General features: G+C 43.8%; 1 protein-coding gene across 1 annotated transcript in view; it reads left to right on the top strand.

The window, feature by feature from the left end:
• The window catches only part of Ttll5 (tubulin tyrosine ligase like 5), a 254,825-nt gene that overhangs the window by 216,558 nt on the left and 16,089 nt on the right, over positions 1 to 22,178 (top strand). Inside the window, 1 exon segment of the mRNA XM_045154327.1 lies at positions 2,496 to 2,605. Within this exon segment, the coding sequence (XP_045010262.1) occupies positions 2,496 to 2,605 (110 nt within the window).

Raw genomic sequence — 22,178 nt, 5'->3', positions numbered from 1 at the left:
GCTCTTTCCTACTCCCTATCTGTGCCATTACCTATTTCTCAGAATATCCTGACTCATCTGACATATGGTTTTCTTAGAAAGGCTATTCTTGACCTCATTCCTCACCATGTAAATCAGGCTCCCTGGACCACGCTTTCCTCAGCAACTGTGCCTTTCTCCTTAGCATTTATCACATATTTGCATCTTTTTTAATGCCTACCCCACTCTCCCAACATGAAACATAGTGTAGTTTCTATGTAAATCAATGCATTGAAGCATTTTGGGTGGAGGCACCAAAGACTAGATGGTGTACATAGGATAGAGAAATGCGCACCCAAAAGTGCTAACCTCCACGTAAAACTTCCACTCACCAGCTACAATCAAGGGAGACGAGCCCAGCAAGTAAAAGTATTTACAGGTGCGCAGAGTCACACCCTTCAAAATACTTACTAAGGGCTGGGGTCCTGACATGCCCATTCTCTCTTTTTGCCTCTTTCTCTATCAAAAAAAAGATTTTTTAATATTTAAAAAATATTAACTAGCTAGTGTCAGACAAACAAGGTTGATATAGTCTCTCTCTTTCTGGAGCTTACACCCTAGTAAGGATGACAGATATGAAGCATCCATTTACATCATTTCATCAAAATTGTAACTTTAAAGAATTACAGAGAACTACTAGAACCTCTAATAGAGAGTTGGCAAAGTCTGTAGGCATCGTGTCAGGCATAGACTCTCTCAGACATGGCTAGGGAGCTGCTTCCCCAAGAACCCGTCATATTCTGCCCCCAGTCAAAGTTGGCCCAAGGGGAGGTGCAGTATGCTAGTGCCTTATCCTCAACATAATTTTTTTTTTAATATTTTTACTTTTATTTATTTGAGAGAAGATACAGAAATAGGCAAGTAACACAAGACCATCATAAGAGGAGGAAAAGATCATGACATCAAAATAAAAGAGAGACTGATTGAGATGGGGAGGGGATATGATGGAGAATGGAATTTCAAAGGGAAAAGTTGGGGGGGGAGGGTATTACCATGGGATATTTTTTATAATCATGGAAAATGTTAATAAAAAACTGAGAAAAAGAAAAAAAGAAATAGGCAGGTAGAGAGAGAGAATGGGCGTGCCTGGGCCTCCAGCCACTGCAAATGAACTCCAAATGTGTGCACCCCCTCGTGCATCTGGCTAACGTGGGTCTGGGGAGTCAAACCTGGGTCTTCGGCTTTGCAGGCAATCCCCTTAACTGCTAAGGCACCTCTCCAGACCTCAACATGAGTTTCATGCTTGGTCATTCTTTGAGGCACTGTCCTGTACACCGTAGAGTACTTAGCACCACCCCAGCACTGCTGGTGGCATCCACTGTGAGATAACTAACCATAGCACCTTAGCGATTTTTGTCCTTAGCCAGGGAAGTGTGGGGTAACCAAATCAGCCCCTACTCCCTTCCCTAGTTCAGAACTATTGCTATACATAAAACTTATCATTATTTATTTGTTTGTTTACTGGAAACAGAGAATGGGCATGTCATGGCCTCCAGCCACTGCAAATGAATTCCAGACACCTGTGCCACCTTGTTTATCTGGCTTACGTGGATCCTGGGGAATTGAACCTGGGTGCTTAGGCTTTGCAGGCATGTGTCCTAACCACTAAGTCATCTCTCCAGCCCCCATAAAACTTATTCCTTAAAAATATATGTTTTCTTATGATTATGACTAGGAAATGGATATACTCATTTGCCAAATGACTGCTGACTGAGTCCACATTATGTGTCACTGGAGACACTGCAGTGACCATAGCCCCTGCTTTGTAATGACTACATTTAGAGGGGGAAAGGTTGATTAGGTATTTTTAAATATGTAATATTTCAGGAGGCAGGTATTGGTTGGTGATATTACATATGAACAAGCTTTTAAAATTTTATTTGTTTGAGAGAGGGAAAAACATGGGTATATCAGGGCCTCTAGCCACTGCAGACAAACTCCAGATGTATACCCCACCTTGTGCATCTGGCTTACATCGACACTGGGGAATCAAACCTGGGTCATTAGGCAAGTACCTTAACTGCTATCTCTCCAGCCCTGAACAAGGTTTTAAAAGAAATGAGAATGGGGGACTGGAGAGAAGGCATAGCAGCCAAGGCACTTGCCTGTGAAACCTAAGGACCAATGTTCATTTCCTTACTACCCATGTAAGCCAGATACACAAGGTGGCATATGTGTGTGGAGTTCATTTGCAGTAAGTAGAGGCCTTGAGTGTCCATTCTCTCTGTCTCTGTCTCTCCTCTCCTCCCTTCTCCTCTCCTCTCCCCTCCCCTCCCCTCCCCTCTCCTTCCCACCCCTTCTCCCCCTCCCTCCCTCTCTCTCTGTCTCTCTCTCTCTCTCAAAGAAATCAATAATTAAAAAAAAGGAACGAGAATGGGCTCCCTGAGAGAAAACACCAAGAGCACAAGGCAAAGCCACTGGAGGATCTGTCCTTCGCTTTGCCTTGCCTTCCCATCACGGTGTCTTTCTGTCTGCAGGCCGGACCGAGCTCCTTTGTGTTTCAGAGGGTCCTCCTCAGATGGGCAGCTGAATGGACTCCGGAGCACCCTTCACTCTGCTGCTTTCATACCCATCACCAGCTCCGCAGGTTAGTGGGCAGCAGCCCTTCCTTGGGTGGGGCAGCAGGGAAGGTGGCACTCAGCACATTCTGGCCTCTGCCTCTGCCTCTGCCAAGAGCTCCAGGTCACAAAACAAGTATCCAGCTCTGAAAACTTGGCACATGGGCATTTTTTGCTACATCCTTCCTTAAAATAATGTGACAGCCTAGGGAAGGTGTTTTCTGGAACTGGTTTGGGGTAAATGGGGCTTCACTGTTGGGTAGAGTGTTGTCAGGGTTGTGGCATTTAACACTCCTCCTGCGTTTGACTGGCACCTCACTGTTATGCAGAATGCCCACGTTTTGGCTCTCAGTCCTCACAATAGCCCCATGAGCTATACCTCCCGCTCGCCCTCACATGAATAAATCCAGACTCAGCACACTGAGGTGCTGCTGGGAACGGTACCAGAACACAGAGCTGGAGCTTGTCTTTGAACCAAGTCTAATGTGTGCTTGCCATAGTCTGTGGACAGGGTCTTTGGCCTGTCAGAGTAGTTGCATACATTTGAAGGAGGCGCTGGTAGACCAGGGATCATTTTCTGTGTATAATCCACGAAAACATACTAATTGGAAAATTGATAGATCACTTGATTCAAGTGAATAGACTGGCTATTGAGTACCTGCTGTGGAGAAGGTAGCTTGAGCTCCGAGGTCCACATTCAGGGTGGTCTTGGATCTGCATGGTAAACTGACAGACGTGAGGGAATGGAAGGGGCCCTGGGGAATGGCTGCAGGAGATGCTGGGATATTCCAGAACTAGAGATGCAGGAAAAGGAAGAGTCGGCATCTATGGACCTATGCTGTAGATCAGGTGGCTCAGTGCTGAATGCTGTCAGATAAAAACTAGAGGCATACAAGTGTGGGAATCCCTATTTTTGTGGCTAAAGAAACTGACACAGATAGTGAAATAGGTCAAAAGTCTCATACCTCTAACTGGCCAAATGGCATTATACCCAAGAAATGAAGCCAGGCTCTTTTGTGGATTGGAAAAGTGGGGCTTCCTAGAGAAAGGAATATCTGAGCTGAGACTTGAAAGTGGACAAATTCACCAAGAGCGTGATGGCATAGAGAGGAGTTCCAGAGAGAATGCTCAGTGTGTGCAAAGGCCTGGTCCAGGCACATGTGCTGTGTTCTGCAAGTCCCTACCTATTATTTTAGCTGATAACAAGGGTATGACAAGCAGTGGCAAAAGAAAGGCGGTGAAGTAGAAGGGCCTGTTCATGAGCCGTGGAGGCAACTCGGTTGTTTGTCATCCTGACACCAGTAAGAAGTCTCGGAGGAGCTGCCATACCGCACCTGACAGTGATTCCAGACTCCCTGAAAAGCTTTGGAAGTTGGTTGCATTATGACAGAATTGCATACAAGGAGTAAATGGTGTGGTGTATATGAAAGGCTATATACTCATGATCTTCCCTTAGCCTCTTCCCTCAAAAAAAAAAAAAAAAAAAAAAAGCAACAGAAAGAATTACTAGAACAGAATAATGTTTGACATGGCAAAGATGGGATAGAAACGGGCCTCACACATGCTAAGTATGTGCTCTACCACTGAGCCACATCCCCACATCTTGGAACTTGGAACTGTCTTTTGGACTGTTTTTCGTTTTTTAATTTTATTGACAACCTCCATACAATGGAGCTGGGTGTTTCGGTTTGGTTTGGTTCAGTCTTGGGGTTTGAGGGGGGCTTGTTGTTTTGGTTTTGGTTTTGGTTTTTTGAGAAGGGTATCGCCGTAGCTCAGGCTGACCTGGAGTTCAGTATGTAGTCTCAGGCTGGCCTCGAACTCCCAGTGATCCTCCTACCTCTGCCTCCCAAGCGCTGGGATTGAGCTGTTTTTCAGGAAGCAAAACACCACCTAGAACTAATGGAAGAGCACTGATGAGTCTAAAGGACATAGGTGAGCTTGGAGGAATCTTAGGAGTTTCAGCACCTAGAGTCCCGTCAGCTCTCCAAATCCATTTGTGCTGGAAAGTTCACAAGCCCTAGGCTCCCTAACTACTTCTTATGCATGCTTCGTTGGACAGTACTGAGGAAGCTAGAAATGGAGAGTCAGCTGGACCCTAATTGCAGCATCTTGATGACCATAAGTTAATGTTGACTGAGTCTTGGTGATGTTATCTGGAAGCTTTTGTCATTGTCCTACATAAAACCAAAGAATAAAAAATTATTCTTCTCCTCTATTTCTACCATAAGGTAGCAGCCAGATTATTTTTCTTGCCTTATGCAGGCTGCCTATGATTTAGCATTTTTGTTACCTCATGACTGTGCCTCCAGCTGCTCTTCTCTGTGACTCTCCTGTGTTCCTGACCCTTGGTTAAGAGTATGAACTAGTGAGGGTCCAGCATGTCCTGAACTTGACACTGCAAATTGGCAACTGCGTCTAGCACAGTTGTTTATACAATGAGTAACTGCCCAGCTTGCCAGTGCTTCAACTGTGCGCCATGTGCTCTCTGCAGCTCTCAGATTTAAAAGTTATTCTCAAGGTTCATAGGGTGTTCCATGAAAAGGAGAAAGTTAGGTTACCAGTAGCATCATTCTTCTTTAAAGCTAGAAGAAAGGGGGGGAAAGCTATAATTCTCTTGGGCCTTGGGAAGTTCCACCTATACAGAAATCCCTTGATTGTCTTCCAAAGACTATTACCCATATCTAACCCAGTAAAGCTAGTTAGTCAAACACGGTCATACCAGGTCCATGGAGATAGCAAGTACCTATTTCCTGGCCCCTTCACCTCTCCTCCCTCTGGCTAACCCGGTTATAAGGTGTGGGACTTTGTTCCTTAGGTTGACTTTGTGAGGAAGTAGTGGTGGTTCATCTCACTGTGAGTTGAAAACAAGTCAGAGTCCTTTCCAACTGATGGGGGACTAACAACATCCTTTTTCCTAGTGAACATTAAGTGAGGTCACAGATTTGGGAGCTCGCAGCAGGGTGCCGGGAGTGCTGCACAAATGTGGTTTTCCTTGACTCCTGTCTTTGTTTCTATGTTTTAAGTTTGCCGTGGAAGGAAAGGCGTAGAAGTCAGCAGATTTGGAAATTTGAGAAGGAAACCAGAGTGAGGACCCCAGGCCGTAGCCATGTCTTTCCTTCTTATAACCAGGGTGTTCCTTCTTGAGTTCTAAAGTGCTAATGGTGAACTAAAATAGCAGCAAGTAGTAGATTAGATAGCTGGCATTTCTCTCATGCTGATTTGATCGTGTCACCTACCATTACTGTAGGGGTCTGAAGCCGTACCAGCTGCCCTTGGTCCTGCCTGCCTGCCTTGTACAAAGCTTCCTGTCCCTGGAGTGCAGCCTCCTCTTTTCTCCTCCAGTATTTGTTAGAGGGCACCAGTGTTTGTAGATATACATGTTGTGTGTGCATGTGTGTGAAGGCCCGAGTAGAATGTCTGCTGGTCCCCTCTATCCTCTTGCCCATTGTTTCCTTGCTACAGTCTCTCACTGAACCCAGTGCTATTTTTCTGTCATTAGTTGACCAGCAAGCCCAACAATTCCCCTCTCTCTGCTCTCCTCAGGACTAGGTTACAAGCATGTGTGATCATATATGGCTTTTTACATGGGTGCTGGGGATTGAACTCAGGTCCTCATGCTTCCAGGATAAGCACTGTAACCCACTGAGCCTTCTCTCTAGACCCACCCTTATTTTTAAGCTATTATTAGATGGTGTTTGGTGGAAGGGATCTTGCCTTCTCTTGGAAGTCAATGATGGTTTTCATTTGTTGGAATGAGAAGAGTGTCCTGTTAAGGGTTTATTGTCTCAGGCCCTGGGGAAATGTGCTCCAGCTGCACGTGTTTGCCTAGAGATGCTGCAGCAGCTCCTCAGTATTTGAATGCCTGCCCACTCACCTGGGTCCTGAGACAGTAAGAAAAGGAACTTGATATAAAGTAGACTAGGGAGGCTAACCCTCAGGACCTGAAAATTATGTCAACTTTTAATGAGATTATTTGCCTGGCAGTTGTCAGTGGAATGACCTTTTCCCACTCTCAGGCCCCTTTACACACATAGCGGGCGGAGCTCCTGGGCGATGGAAATGCAGGAGGTTAAGGAAAAGGAAGCGGAGCTCTGAGATGATTGCCTTGGTGTCTGTGCCTTCTTTTCTTTTCTGCCTTTCATTTTTTTCCCCTGTTTTAAGGATTGAACTTTTATGCCCTTTGTTACTTCCCAAACATTGTTCTCTCCAGAGCCATGAGGTCAGAATTTGGGTTGATGACCCATTATTAGGCTGTTCCTAAGCAAATGACAGTCTGTGGACTTGGTGTTTGGCCAGAAGTGGGGTGGCAGCATCAGTGAGAATGAGGGTCCCCTTAACCTAGTTTTGGGTGTTACTTCTTGTTCTTTGAGCCAAGATCAAATAGAGTGTTAAGTAGGGATTTTTTTTCCATTTTTTCAGGATCTTTGGAAGCTCCCCAAGTTATTTTCGCCAGATCCAAACCCTTACCCACACAATCTGGAGCACTTGCTACAGTTATAGGTCAGAGAAAATCAAAGTCGGTGAAGTCAGGGACAATTTAAGGTAATAGTAAGAATAAGAGCATATTTTTATCATGATCATTTTCTGACTTCATGCCACAGCAAGAGACGGCAGGTGTCAAGGCAAGTGGTTGCTTCCCAGAGACAATGCAGGGACTGGGAATATAGCTCAGTGATAGAATGTGTGTGCTCAGTATGCATGAAGCCCTGGGTCAGATATCCAACAAAACACGTGCGCGCGCACGCACGCGCACACACACACACACACACACACACACACGATAGTGAAGTTGGAGACTTTATAAAGCCAAAACTCAGTAGGACTCTCCAAAAACTTGGGTGTTTCAGCTACAAATAGTTTGCTCCTATAATGGCCTACCAGTAGGTGGCGCCATGGCAGTAAGAAATTCTCTGCTATTATTAAGGCTTTTGTTTAAAAATATGGGGTCGTTGAGACAAATCAAAGAAACTGAAGCCATAACTAGGTTATCACATTGCAAAGCATGGGAGCATGTGGGAAGACGTGTATTTTGAAGAGCCGTTTGCAATAGTCCCAAAGAGAATGGCTGACGATTATTGGAAAAGGCTTTCAGACTAGAGTTAGGGAATTTGTGAAGTGGACTTTTACCTTAGATTATGAGGTAGAGAGGAAGCAAAAATGTTTCTTAAGTTTGAATATCTATGGGCTTTCTGAGTTATTTAATAGAAGAATATGCTATAATTGGCAGCAAACATGCTATAAACCCTGTTCCACACTCATCCAAACAAAATAAGCTCATGCAGTGAAGAGATTGTCAAACTTGATCTCTGGAGCTTCACTAATGCAGCCCTCGGTATTGTGTTCCCAGCCGTAGCCTTCAGAACTTTCCAGAAGATTGTATAAAACTTTAAGACTGATGGTGCTTCTCGCCTTTGCTCAGTCCCCACACTAAGCTCTAGTGGCACACCTCCTGGCAACTTAATAGTCTTCTTACCTCGTGGGGAATATTCATAAACTTACTTGAGAAGCATTATTCACTAAAAGACCCAAGAAGAACAAAGGAGAAAGGAAACTTATTTACCCACCACAGGGTTCATTTATATTGGATCAGAAAGCTTCAAATATCTTTCCCTAGCCCATCTAAACTTTCCAGAAAGGAATGAGAAGAGAGATGGGAACACCAAATCCATGGCTTGGTCATCTACCAAAATGTACCAGAGAAACTGCAAACAACTGGAATTGTCTAGTGACACTTGGTCCATAGCCCCTTAATGCTGATGCTGAGCACCCTGTCCAGTGATGAGAAGCTCATAAAATACAGAAAACTCAAGTGAGAAGGTCAATATTTCCTCCAGGACACTGGCATCCAGAAGGATGAATGTGATATCAAGCTCCAAACCAAACTGATGGCCTGCCAAGAAGTACTTCTATCCATCCATTCCCAGGACTGAGTTTGGACCTGCCACAGTTGTAATATCACTTTCCTTGAGCCTCTTTAGTATTCCTGACAGTCCACCCTGAATATGACTTGGCAATTGTAGGTTCATCAGCAAAGATGCTTTGAGAGAGTCTGTTCCTTGGCCTATAAATTCATTGCAAACGTTCCTGCTGAGCCTGGACTGTCCATGTGCTATGATGGCCGAGGCCACAAGACAACATGCTAAGGGTGCACAGATGCCGAGCATACATGCAGCGCTCTCAGAAGAGCCTTCTGCGCGCAGTACAGTAACAGAGAAGCCCCAGAAGCAGGGCCACCAGCCTGGCATCAGCAGATGGCAGTGGACTGCCTTCTTTGAACGAGGAATTAAGTAGTTTACACAGTGAGGAAAAGAGCCCCAGAGGCCACAGCCCGCTCCAGGAGCGTTCTTCTGTTGTTGTTGTAGACAGTGGAGGTCTCTTCATCACCGGCTATGATAGTCCTGGGCCCCTTTCACGTGTGAGTGCAGGGAAGTGGTCAGGTTAGATTAGAGAATATGCAGTATGTTTGCAGAATGTGTTATATAATACTGAGAGAAGTGTCAGCTTTCCTTGTCAAAAAACAGGGACTATGCTAAAGGACATTAGGAACTAAATCCTGTCTGCTACCCCTTCTTGCTGGTCAGGCAACTGTTACATTCTGATGCTCTGTGCTTGGATTCTGAATTTGCCTTTTTGACCTTTGTGTGTATATATTAACAATGTAAATATATATACCATACATACATATATGCATAACTGGATGTTGTTAGATCCTCTTCTATTTCCAAAGCCCACTGGAATTATTCTCACTAGCTAAACCTAACCTGTTAACTTGCTGAGCCTTCCCTCTGGAGAAGAACCTCCAGGGAAGGTTCCTGCTTAGACCTTTCTCTCGCCCCTGTCTACTGCCACCTGACTAACTAGTATTTTCTCTGCCCCTAGTGACTGGATTGTACTGTGACGCTTTTCTCTGGAGCCTGTGTGTATAATCCACATCTTCCGCCCAACTCTTTCTCTTTTCCACCTGTGGCGATACTGACTTCACCACACCAAGCCCAACATGTACATGCTTAGAACAAACACCAAGAGAAAGAATTCCTTAACTGGCAGCACCAGGAACCAGCAAACCCTACAAGTCCTGCTTGTGTCACCTGGTTCTAAGTGACTGAGCTAACACTTCCTGCTAGGCCTCGTCACGGGTGTTTTAGTGTGGGGCTGGCCTTGACCCTGCCTGCTGCATCCACACAAAAGACGGATCCCGGGCTGGAGAGCTGGCTTAGTGGTTAAAGCGCTTTCTTTGCCTACAAAGCCTAAAGACTCATGTTTGACTCTCCAGGTCCCATGTAAGCCAGACACACAAGGTCACACATGCGCACAAGGTAGCACATGCATCTGGAGTTCAGTTTTGGTGGTTGGAAACCCTGGCACATCAATGCATTCTCTCTCTCTCTGAAATAATAATAATAATAATAACATCTCCATGGCAAAATCACCTGGTTTTAAGCCATCAAAGTTTTGTGCTCTCCTGTTATAAGGCCTCTCACTGCATTTACTATCCCTTTCTACACTGAAAAACAAAATTCAAGTGCAGCCGAACCAGCTGGTTAGACTTCAGGGAGAAGACAAACTGGCTCTCAGTTTGGGGCAGATGGAGGGTACCTCTAAGAACCTGCCCAGAGGGTATTCATTTGCTGTAAAGAAAGCTGAGGAACTCTGTTTCTGAAGTGGATTAAGAAATAAGCTACTGCAAAAGATAGCATCTGAAAATTGATATTGTCTCTTGCTGAGCTGGCAGAATCCCAAGAGGAGAGTGATGATTTTTCAGCTGTTCACAATTGCTACTTTGTTATAAACAGGCAAGGGAGGTACAGTGGCTCCTTTCTCACATTGCACCTATATTATAGAAGCTTACTCTCCTCCTAGAAGAAAATGCCTACCACCTGAGTTGTTAGATTTGTACCTAATTCCTCTTATAGTAAAGTTGTGTGGTCCTGTGTAACCTTCAGTCACTTTGTGTGAAAGAAGGCCCAGCCCGTTGTGGCCCTGAATTGGGCAAGGAACCAGTGTAATGTTTTCTTCCTAGTGAGTCTTTATGGGGTCACCCCAGGTTATCAGTTTATCCTCTGTGGTTATATATCCTCTGAACCCACACACTTTGCTTCTTGTCTCAATGGGATGCTTGTTATAGCCACATTCCTTTGCTTTACCATCCTGTATCCTCAGGACATAATTGCTCCTGAAAGTTGTAAAGAAAGAAAACGGCATGCTAAGCCATGCCTGTCTTTGGAAAAAGCAAGCGTTACACATGGAAATATTTACAGCTCTGCTTACTGGATCCGTAGTCCTGGAACAGGCCTCCAGGGAGTGTAGGTGTTTCACTGTAGGACTTGAAGAATGATGGCTTGAAGTGTATAGCTGTTGACATGACCGGCGTTGATTCTTGTCAGATTCTCATGGGTCCTCAGCGTGAAGAGCCCCCCACAAGTTAAACTGAAACAATGGTCTCTTATGCTCCCGTGTGCTCACCTTTCTAGCATGTGGGTATTCTGATCAGCAGCATAAGGATCCAGGGGCTGTCTGTTCCTGAAACCTAAATCCAGGTAATCCAGCTGCCTGGTGCTGGGGAGGAGCAGCTCATAGGTGTGAAGTGTCCCTTTAGCTACATCAGTGGAATATAGCCTGTGGCCCTGGAGAAATGAGAATATAGGTTTTGTCTCCTGCTATTAGGAAGAATGGGCCTTGTTTTGTTTCTGTTACTCTGTAACATGTGAAGTGTTTTGTCCCACTTCCATTCACTTCTAAATGTGCTTCCCCTGGAAATTCAGACAGTTGGCAGGCACACATGTAGATATTTCGGAATATGTCAAGTGTTTTCATTTATAGTGGCTGAACTGAAAATTTTACTGGATAATGATCTGTTCATAGTTTTTAATCAGACATTAGAATATAGAATTTCAAAACTATACTTCTTTCTTAGAAATATGACTCCTGTCAGCCTTTTGTTTTATAATTATTCATCCTTTTTAGTATTGCCCAGAATAAACCACTACTATGCATGTGAATGCAGACTTATCCCCTTCATTATACAGAGGGCCTGAGTTATCATTGTAGCCTTTTGGTCATTTTGAAGAATGACACCCTCAGCTTACCTCTGGGAAGGGAAGTTACTGTATATTAACAGGGAGAAGCAATGGTGTCGGGGCCATGCTTCATGAAACCAGAACACCTTATTTGGGATAATTACTTGCTAGCTGTACCACAACTCTGTCAGCCCATGCCTCTGACCAGATCACTTGATGACTCTTCTTGACTCCCGAACCACTGGTTTCTGCTGTTGTCCAAATTAACAGCATTGCCAGACTCACTGTTCCACCTTGCAATGTGAGACTGTTTTTGCTTTCACCCTTCAAAAGGCACAATTGGAACACGTTTTATTCATTACCCATCAGTGGTGGGCAAAGCACTCTGTCCTTGGCTGAAATGTAGATGGTAGGTACCTTCCAGTTAGGTATCAGCCTGGTGCTAGTACAACATGAGTGTATGAGCCAAAGTTACCTATTCATAAAATTTTTGCTACTTCCTTCAGATGAGACTAGCCAGGCAAGTATGATGTAGGCTTTCTCTCTCTGGTACAGGTCTTAACAAAATTATAAAATATAAAAGGAAACTCCGAGTCTGAAAAATCAAAATTTTTCAACTATACACCCAAATAAGTAGTCAAGGTGAATGTGGGTTCTGAGTCTTGTGTTAGCCAGAACACAAAGGAAACGTGATGAGTTGAAGTATATAGATCTCATTATCAAAACGGAAGCCATAGCACTAAGGCTATAGCTGTACAGCACTTGCCTAGCATAAGTGGGTTCAGTTCCTATCACTGCAGAAAAATAAAATAAAATACTCTGGCCGGGCGTGGTGGCTCATGCCTTTAAATCACAGCTCTTGGGAGGCAGAGATAGGAGGATCACCATGAGTTCAAGGCCACCCTGAGAATACAGAGTGAATTCCAGGTAAGCCTTGGCTAGAATGAGACCCTACCTTGAAAAACCAAATAAATAAGTAACTAAATTAGAATAAACGACTCTGGCTTAAAAAACATCAAGCTTTTTCCTAGTTATTTTTCCAGGGGAAGTATTTTTGCATAGTTTATGTTACATACACTGAAAAAAGTAGCAGTGCCCTTGGAAAGCTAACACAGCAGTGTATTTCAAATGGTGACTTCTTGCCATGATCTGCATGTAGGTAAAATATCATGGCATGTGTCAATAAAGACAGCTCTGTGACAGGACAAAAGTAATAGTCTAAATCTCCTTGCAATCCATATGATCCAGGAGCAAGACAGTGGTTCCTTGGAGGACTGGGTGGATTGCATGTGTCTTAGACCATCTGAAATTGCACTCATGAAAGCATTGCTTAATAAGGGCTCGTTTTACTCATAGCTCATCTTTTCTGGCTGTGTAAAGAAGCAGCCATATGCTTTGGGAAGCAAGTGACAGAAGTAACATCTCTTGAAAACTGAAGACTAAGCAGTATTCTCACCCCATCACATGGCTTTTGTGTTCTGTGCTCCTTTGTTCATGTAAATAGTGTCCCCTGTCTGGATACCAGGTCCCCATTGTGCCTCTGTCTTGCCAGTGTGGCTGATTCCTTCTGTCCTTAGCAGCTTTTCTCCTGCCCAGCACTGTCCTCTTCCCACCCGAACCTGCTTTTGGACTCGGCTCCAGCAGGACTCTGATCACCTTTGTCATAGTCTTCTGATGCTCTGACTTTACAGATGACTTGACTTTTCCTTCTACTTGTCAGGGCTGTCAGTCCCTGGGAAGCAGGAGTCAGGTCCAACATGAAACCCTAGCACAGTATCCAGAAATTCTACTGAATACATAATTAGTTGAAATTTCACTTTTCTTCCTTTGTTCATCTCTTCATATACAGATGCAATCCCTTCCCTGTCCCTACAGGGGTCCAATTAAACTTTACCTCCTCCAGTAATCCTTACATATGGAATTCCATTTATCTTGCCCTTTATATCACCTGGTTTAACAATTTCTACACTGGTGAATTGTCTCTTCAAGAAGACCAGAACTGAAAGCAAAATTCCATTCTTTATGTTTCTTGAATTCCTAGCAACACCCAAAATGCCTTGGAATATAAACCCTATTAAGAGAAAAACTTCATACCTACATATATATTTTTTCTGGAAAATAGTCTATTCTCTATTCTTATGCCTTCAAATAAAATCCTTAATCTTAGACCAAATCTAATAACGGATTCATATATAATACATGTATTATTAAACAGCCTTCAAAATCAAATGTTCTTTATAAATTACCTAATGTTTCAAGTATTCTATTTCTTGCAGCATTGTACTTCCTATAAAATAGGAAATGGTTACTACTGTAGATAATGACATCCAACCTGCATTCCTGACCTCACCTAAACATGTTTGTCATAATTATTCCATCATGAAGATCTTCCATTGCAGACCACATTCGAGGGTCTCGTGGTGAGGAAGCAAAGCTAAACTGAGGCTCAGTTTATTGAAGAACATTATCCTTCAGCTAGTTTTTCTTTTCACTATACTTTAACACACAGATCAGAGTTTCTTTCAAACAGTGAAGTTTTTTTTTTAATTCTTAACTTCATGTAAGTTTTTTCACATGCCTCTCAGATCGTAGAGCATTTGAACCAGATATCACACATGATTAGAGATCTGACTAGCTTGAGTATTGTGCACAGTTTATCACCATAGTTATGGGGTCCTATTGTTCCTTTCATTTGTACCTCTACAGCAGTCTTAGAAATAAAACTAGCCGGGCGTGGTGGCGCACGCCTTTAATCCCAGCACTCGGGAGGCAGGGGTAGGAGGATCACCGAGAGTTCGAGGCCACCCTGAGACTACATAGTGAATTCCAGGTCAGCCTGAGCCAGAGTGAGACCCTACCTCGAAAAACCAAAAAAAAAAAAAAAAAAAAAAAAAAAAAAGAAATAAAACTAGAGTTCTCGGCCTACCTTTGCCTCAATGGCAGTCCCATATAGCACTGTCACCATCATTGATTGACAAGACCTAGTTCCAAAAGAATTCTGAACACAAGATGGAAATGGCGTAATTCTGAAGTTAGACCAACCTACACAGCCTCTTTCACTTCCCAGTTGGCACCTTTGGCTAATCAGCTAACCTTTTTGAGCCTCAGTTTCCTCCTGTATACAACAAGCATAAAAGTAGTAGTCTTACAGGATTGATGTAAAGGTTGTAGATGACCTCAATAGCAAAGAGACAGTCTAAGCCGGACATAGTGGCACACACCTTCAATCCCAGCATTCGGGAGGCAGAGCTAGGAGGATTGCCCTGAGTTCGAGGCCACAAAGAGAGTACAGAGTGAATTCCAGGTCAGCCTGGGCTAGAGTGAGACCCTACTTTGAAAAACCAAAGGGAAAAAAAAAAACAGTCTGGTCTAAAAATAAGCAAACAGGGCTGGAGAGATGAATTAGCCATTCAGGCACTTGCCTGCAAAGCCAAAGGACCACGGTTTGATTCCCTAGGACCTACATAAACCAGATGCACAAGGTGACGCATGCGTCTAGAGCCTATTTGCAGCGGCTGGAGGCCCTGATGTGCCCATTCTCTCTCTCTTTCTCCCTCCATCTTTCTCTCACTCAAATAAATAAATAATTTTTTTAAAAACGAGAAAACAACTTAGACATTGCTCCAAAGAATAGAATACAAATGCCCTGATATCACCCACATGAACAGAAGCTGGCTGTCACTCATCAGGAGGGAACTGCAAGTCAGGCTCCATGGTGCAGTTCCACCTCACACCCATTAAGATGGCAACTGTTAAGGAAGGCAGAAAATAGTGTCAGGAAGCATGTGGAGAGATTATTGCCTTCCTATGCTGCTGCTGAGATTGTAACATGGTGCCACTACTGCAAAAAAACTGTGGGGTTCTTCAAAAGATTGAAAAATGGAATTGGACTGGGGAGATGGCTTAGTGGTTAAAGGCTCTTGCTTAAAAGTAGAATTACTGGGCTGGAGAGATGGCTTAGCGGTTAAGTGTTTGCCTGTGAAGCCTAAGGACCCCAGTTCAATGCTCAGTTCCCCAGGTCCCACGTTAGCCAGATGCACAAGGGGGTGCACGCGTCTGGAGTTTGTTTGCAGAGGCTGGAAGCCCTGGCACGCCCATTCTCTCTCTCTCTCCCTCTGTCTTTCTCTCTGTGTCTGTCACTCACAAATAAATAAATAAATAATTTAAAAAATAAAAGTAGAAATACCAGTAGGTCCTACTTCTGGGCATATGCTATGGTGCCAGTGTTCATGGAAGCACTGTTCACCATAGCCAAAAGGCATAGTCTTCCTCAGTGCCCATTAGCATATGAAGGTGTAAACACAATGTGGTCTAGTCGTAAGATAGAATAAAAAGGAAGGTTTCCTGGTTAATTTCAGTTGTCAACTGGACTATCCAAAATCACTTAGGAAACAAATCCCTAGGCAACTATGAGAAAGTTTCTAGGTTAGGTTAATTGAGGTGGGGAGACAACCCTAAACCATCCCATGGATTGAATACAGTAATGACCAGCTTTCATTGCTCTCTTCTTCCTGACTGTGAGCAGCTGCTCATGCTCCCGCCCTCATGCCTTCCTTCCTTATGTAGCTTCTAGTCAGATACATTGTCGTATCAACTAGGAAAGTGACTACCACAGAGGATTCTGACACGTGCTACAATGTAAAGGAACCTTTAGGTCTTCATGTAGCCAATCACAAAAAAAAAAAACAACCTGTGTGATTCCATTAATACAGTGTGCTACAAGTTGCCAAAACCATAGAGATGGAGAGTGGAATGGTGCCTGCCAGGAAGGAATGAGAACGAGAGAGAGGTGGAGGAGGAGGGGCAGAAGAAGAGAGGTGGAGGGGAGAGGAGAGATGGAGAAATGGAAAGGGGAGGGAAAATGGAAAGGGGAGGGGAGGAGAAATGAAGAGGAGAGAGAGGCCTCGTCTAATGGGTAAGAGCTGTCGTTTTCAAGATGAAGAGCTCTGGAGATGGGTGAAGTGGGTGGTTGCGTAACAGTGTGAGTGTGCCTAATGCTGCTGAACTGGACACTTAAAGTTGTCAAAATGGTAATTTTACATGTATTTTGTCATAATTTTTTAAGTGAGCACTGACTGTATAAGAGCAGAAGTAGCTATTTTGTTTTATTACCTCAGTTTTGGGTGTTTGTTTTTTTTTTTTTTTCCTGAGATAGGGTCTCACTCTAGTCCAGGCTGACCTGGAACTCACCATGTACTCTCAGGGTGGTCTTGAACTCACAGCAATCCTCCTACCTCTGCCTCCTGAGTGCTGGGATTAAAGGCGTGCAGCACCATGGCTGTCCTTATTACTTCAGTTTTGCATCTGAGGGAAAAGTGGAGAAAAAGAAGTGAAGCAACTTATCCAAGACATGCAGACAGACAGTGCTGGAGCTGAAGTCAAGCCCTGGCGGCTCTAGTCTGGCTCTTGCTATCAGAACACTTAGTTTTATCAGCTTCCTTTCTTAGAGGAGCTGCTGCTCAAGACAACCTGGGCCTCCCTGCAGTGCTTAGCTATTACCACAAATTGCTCATCCCAAGACTCCGGGCAGTATAAGGGCATGTTTGGGTTAGGCTGGCTTTCTGTAACCCATCCATTTAATCTTCCCTCGTTTGGATGGAGCCTGACTGGAGAGGGGAGGATAGTCCCAAGCTGGGCCTCTGCCTCCATACCACTTGGTGTATTGGTAATCTTTCTCATACCTCAACTTCCTATGAAGGGCAGCAATTCTCATTGGTGGAGGGAACTAGGATGTGGATGAAGCCAGGAGCCTGAGCCTTCTGCTGTGGAGAGAGGAGAGGTAGGAAGAGAAAGCCAGGGTCCTGGAGGGTTACCCCTGGATCCATTAGCAGAGCACTCCCTAAGGGTAACAAGCTCAAAAGCTCAGAGGCAGCCTAAGCCAAGGATTTCTTTTTCTCATATGTCCAGAAACCAGAGACAGAAGTTCAGGGTCAGTGTGGCTCCCCAGCATCCATGTAAAACACTGAATGTGGCCATACATATCTGTAGCCCCAGTCCTGTGATGAGAACAGAGAATTGCCAGGATTCACTGATCAGTCATTCTGTCAGATAACAGCTGGTCTGGGTCTCAAAGACTCCCTTGACAAGGAAATAAGAAGGATAATAGGGGCTGGAGAGATGGCTTAGCGGTTAAGCACTTGCCTGTGAAGCCTAAGGACCCTGGTTCGAGGCTCGGTTCCCCAGGTCCCATGTTAGCCAGATGCACAAGGGGGCGCACGCGTCTGGAGTTCATTTGCAGAGGCTGGAAGCCCTGGCGCGCCCATCCTCTCTCTCCCCCTCTGTCTTTCTCCCTGTGTCTGTCACTCTCAAATAAATAAATAAAAAATGAACAAAAATATTTAAAAAAAAAAAAGAAGGATAATAGCAGAGGACACCCAATGTTCTCCTCTGGCCCCTGCACATGTACACGCACATCCATATACCACACGCTCAAAGGAAAGTCACTATAAAAGAGGAAAATGGAAACAGTGAACCATAGATGGGAAGAAAACAACAACTTGGCAATGTTTCATAATTAAAGTAATGTATTTTAGGCACCTTATAAAATTATCATATTCCACATCCATTTACATGTCTCTTACAGATCACTCTGGCCCATCCTATGCAGGGCAGTAATTGCACTCTTCAGTTATGCAGATCAATGTCATTGTAAGCTTCGCTTTGTTACACTAGGAAATTCTGTTTGCATATACTGTCTTCAGGATTTGCTCACAGTACCCCTACTTTTAAGAACTGAAAGAGATTCTTAGTGATACTTTTATTTGAAGGAAGGTGTTCTTATGCTCAAATTGTGGGCATAAGATTCTCCAGAAAGAATGTACTGAGACCTGATAATTAATGATAATCTCAAATAGCAATTTACTCAGCAATACTGAACCAGAATTTTAAAAACAAGAATGAAGGTATCCAGCTAGCTCAGTCAGTAGAGCATGAGACTCTTAAAACATGAGTGAATATACAAACTATCATAATCAAGAAAAATATGACATGGGATTGAGCAGTAGAATAGAATTAAGCATCCAGAAAGAAACCCATATGTCTGTGGTCATTGATTTACAAATAGGATACCAAGTCTGCTCTGGAGAAAGAAGTCTCTTGAGCAAATGATGTCAGGACAGTTGGTTATCCACATGTGAAAGAATGAAGCTGTGGGCTGGAGAGATGGCTTAGCCATTAAGGCATTTGCCTGCAAAGCCAAAGGACCTAGATTCGATTCCCCAGGACCCACATAAGCCAGATGTACAAGGGACACGTGCATTTGGAGTTCATTTGCAGTGGCTGGAGGCCCCAAGTGCCATTCTTTATCTGCCCCCCCCCAAACAAGTAAATAAAAATAATTTTAAAAAAAGAATGAATGAAGGCTGCATCTTAGTTCCTGCTGTTCAAAAAAATAACCCCAAGTTAGCAAAATGGAAGAGCTGAAGCCATACAATTCCTAGAAGAATGCACAGGAGTAAATTTTCACATCACTAGATTAAGCAGCAGTTTCTTAAATAATAACACAATTACACTGTGCTTCAAAAGGCAGTATCAAGAAAAGGAAAGGGCCAAATAGGAGAAAATAATTGCAAATTCTACATATGGCAAGGGACTTGTATCCAGAGTATGTCTCAAATTCTTACAGCTCCATAATACAAGGACAACCTACTTTTCAAGAGGAACAAAAGATTTCAAAGATGCTTGTAAAGAGGATGCACGTAGGGGCTGGAGAGATGGCTTAGCCGTTAAGGCACTTGCCTGCAAAGCCAAAGGACCCAGGTTCGATTCCCCAGGACCCATGTAAGCCAGGTATACAAGGGGGCACATGCATCTGGAGCTCATTTGCAGCTGCGCTAGAGGCCCTAGCACACCCATATTCTTTCTCTCTCTCCCTATTTCTCTCTTTCAAATACACAAAGAAAAATAAAATATTTAGAAAAAAGAAGATGCACATAATAAGCCTGTTGAGAACACGCCCCTAAAGCATGCAAGTCAAGGCACAGTGATATACCACTTCACACCCACTAGGATGGCTACATTCTAAAGCTAGGTCATACCGAGTGTGAGTGAAAATGGAGCAAAGCTGAGATTTTCATGGACTGCTGATAGGAATGTAAAATATTGTACCTGCTATGGAAAGGTTTGGTAGTCCCTCTAAAAGCTAAACATAAGGCTGGGGAGACAGCTTAATCAGTAAAGTGCTTGTCTTGCAAACATGAGGACCTGAGTGGGATCCTAAGAACCTACTCCAAACAAGCAGTGGTGGCACACACTTATAGTCCCAGTGTTGGGAAGGCAGATACAGGTGGATCCCTGGGATCTTCTGGCCGGCCAGTCTGGCCTCCGTGGCAAGTTTCAGGTCAGTAAGAGACCCTATCTCAAAAAAAAAAAAAAAAAAGTGGGGTAGCCTGAAGTTATCCTCTGTCTTCCCCACTCATGTGCACACAAGTACAGTTGCATTCAGAAGTTAATCATAGTTACCATGTGACCCAGCAATTTCATATCTAAGTATGTAGTCAAGAAAAATGAAAACATGTCCACATAAGTGCTTGTGTGTGAACTCCATAGAAGCATTATTCATAAGAGCCAAAATGTAGAACCAATTTACAGCTGATGAAAAAGTAAACAAACCATAGTCTGTGCTATGAAAGGACTGAGGTACTGATGCACACTACAGTGTGAATGTACCTTGAAAATATGCTAAGTGACTGAAGCCCAGTCACAAAATGCCACACTGTATGCCTCTATTGATATAAAGTGTACACTTGCTTGTCATCTCGAGGCTGAGGCAGTAGGATCTTGAGATTTGGGCTACCCTGGGCTACATAGTGAGACTTTGACTCAAAAACAAAAATCTTTAGGGCTGGCAAGATTGTGCAGTGAAAAGGCATGCTTCCTTACAAAACTTGACGGCCTGGGTTCACTTCCCCGATACATATCTAAGGCCAGGTACAGTAAGTGGCCCAGACAGGCATCTGGAGTTCATTTGCAGTAGGAAGATGCCCTAGTGTGCCCATATTCTCCATCCACCCATCCACCTGCTTACCTACCAAAATAAAATGTACAGAATAGGTATATCCATACAAACGGAACATAGAATGATTGCCTCAGACTGGATTTGGAAAAATAAGAATAAGAAGTGACTAATAAGAGCATGGGAATTTTTTTCTGGAATAATAGATTTTCTAATTAGATTTTGGTGGTGGTCACACAACTCTGTGGGAGTAATACAAATTATTGAAGTGTATACTTGAAATGGGTAATTTGACACATAGCCAGGGATGATAGCACACACTCAAAATCCCAGCATTAGGGGGGTGGAGGCAGGAGGAGAAGGAGTTTAAGGTCATCCTTAGCTACAAGGCCAGCATAAGCTACATGGGACCCTGTCTTATAATGCAAATAAGCAAACAAAAAGTTGTAAACTATATCTCTAAAGATGTGTGGTGTGACTCAAATCCCCAGAACTCACAGAAGAAAAGGGCATGGCCGTGCACACCTATGACTCCAGAACTAAAAGGGTTGAGGCAGGAGGACCCCTGGGACCTATTCACCAGTCAGTTTAGACGACAAATGACAAATTCTAGCTTCAGTAGAGACCATGTCTCAAAGATATAAAACAGAAGAGCAATGGAGGAGGACACCTGATATCCTCTGGCCTGTGCATGTGTATACATGGTGTGCATGTCTCTGCATATGCACACAATATACACGTGCACGTGCACACGCACACACATATATATGTAGATAGATGTGCTTTTATAAGTTAATATTGTAGAAGTCAAAAACAAAGCTACGTGTGGTGGCACACACCTTTAATCCCAGTACTTGGGAGACAGAGGATCGCGTGAGTTCAAGACCACCCTGAGACTCCATAGTGAATTCCAGGCCAGCCTGAGCTAGACTAGAGTGAGACCCTACCTCAAAAAACCAAAAAATATAAAAATAAAAGTAAAAAACAAACTAAATGTGGTGGTTCATGCATGTAATTCCAGCACTTGGAAAGCTAAGCTAAATAAGGTAGGAGAATTGTCATAAGATCAAGACCAGCCTGAGCTACATACAAGACCCTGTCTCAAAAAAATAGGGCGTGGTGGCGCATGCCTTTAATCCCAGCACTTGGGAGGCAGAGGTAGGGGGATCGCCATGAGTTTGAGGCCACCCTGAGACTACATAATGAATCTAGGTTAGCCTGGGCTAGAGCAAGACCCTACCTCAAAAAAAAAAAAAAAATACACATGAAAGCCAGGTATGTTGGCGCACGCCTTTAATCCCAGCAGAGGTAGGAGTATCACCAAGAGTTCGAGGCCATCCTGAGACTACATAGTTAATTCCAGGTCAGCCTGGGCCAGAGTGAGACCACCTTGAAAGACAAAATCAAAACAAAACACACACAGAGCCTTCATGAAATCTGGAGAACTAAACTCATTAGCAGATGCTTATGTAGTTTGTTGTGTTTATGAGCTACAATACTGGCTCATGCTGCCAGGATTTGACTGCCCCTTTTGTTCTAGGTGTGCCACAAGGTCTTAGGAAGAAAGACCCGGGGCCCAGTGTTGCCTGCAGATTTATGCCCCCAAGTAGGCTCTGTTTGGCAGGCAGCAGC

The sequence above is a fragment of the Jaculus jaculus genome, chromosome 7 (assembly GCF_020740685.1).
Source record: "Jaculus jaculus isolate mJacJac1 chromosome 7, mJacJac1.mat.Y.cur, whole genome shotgun sequence".
In the NCBI taxonomy this organism is placed as follows: domain Eukaryota; kingdom Metazoa; phylum Chordata; class Mammalia; order Rodentia; family Dipodidae; genus Jaculus; species Jaculus jaculus.
The sequence above is the reverse complement of the archived record's forward strand: the minus strand, read 5'-3'. Positions and strand labels throughout refer to the sequence as shown.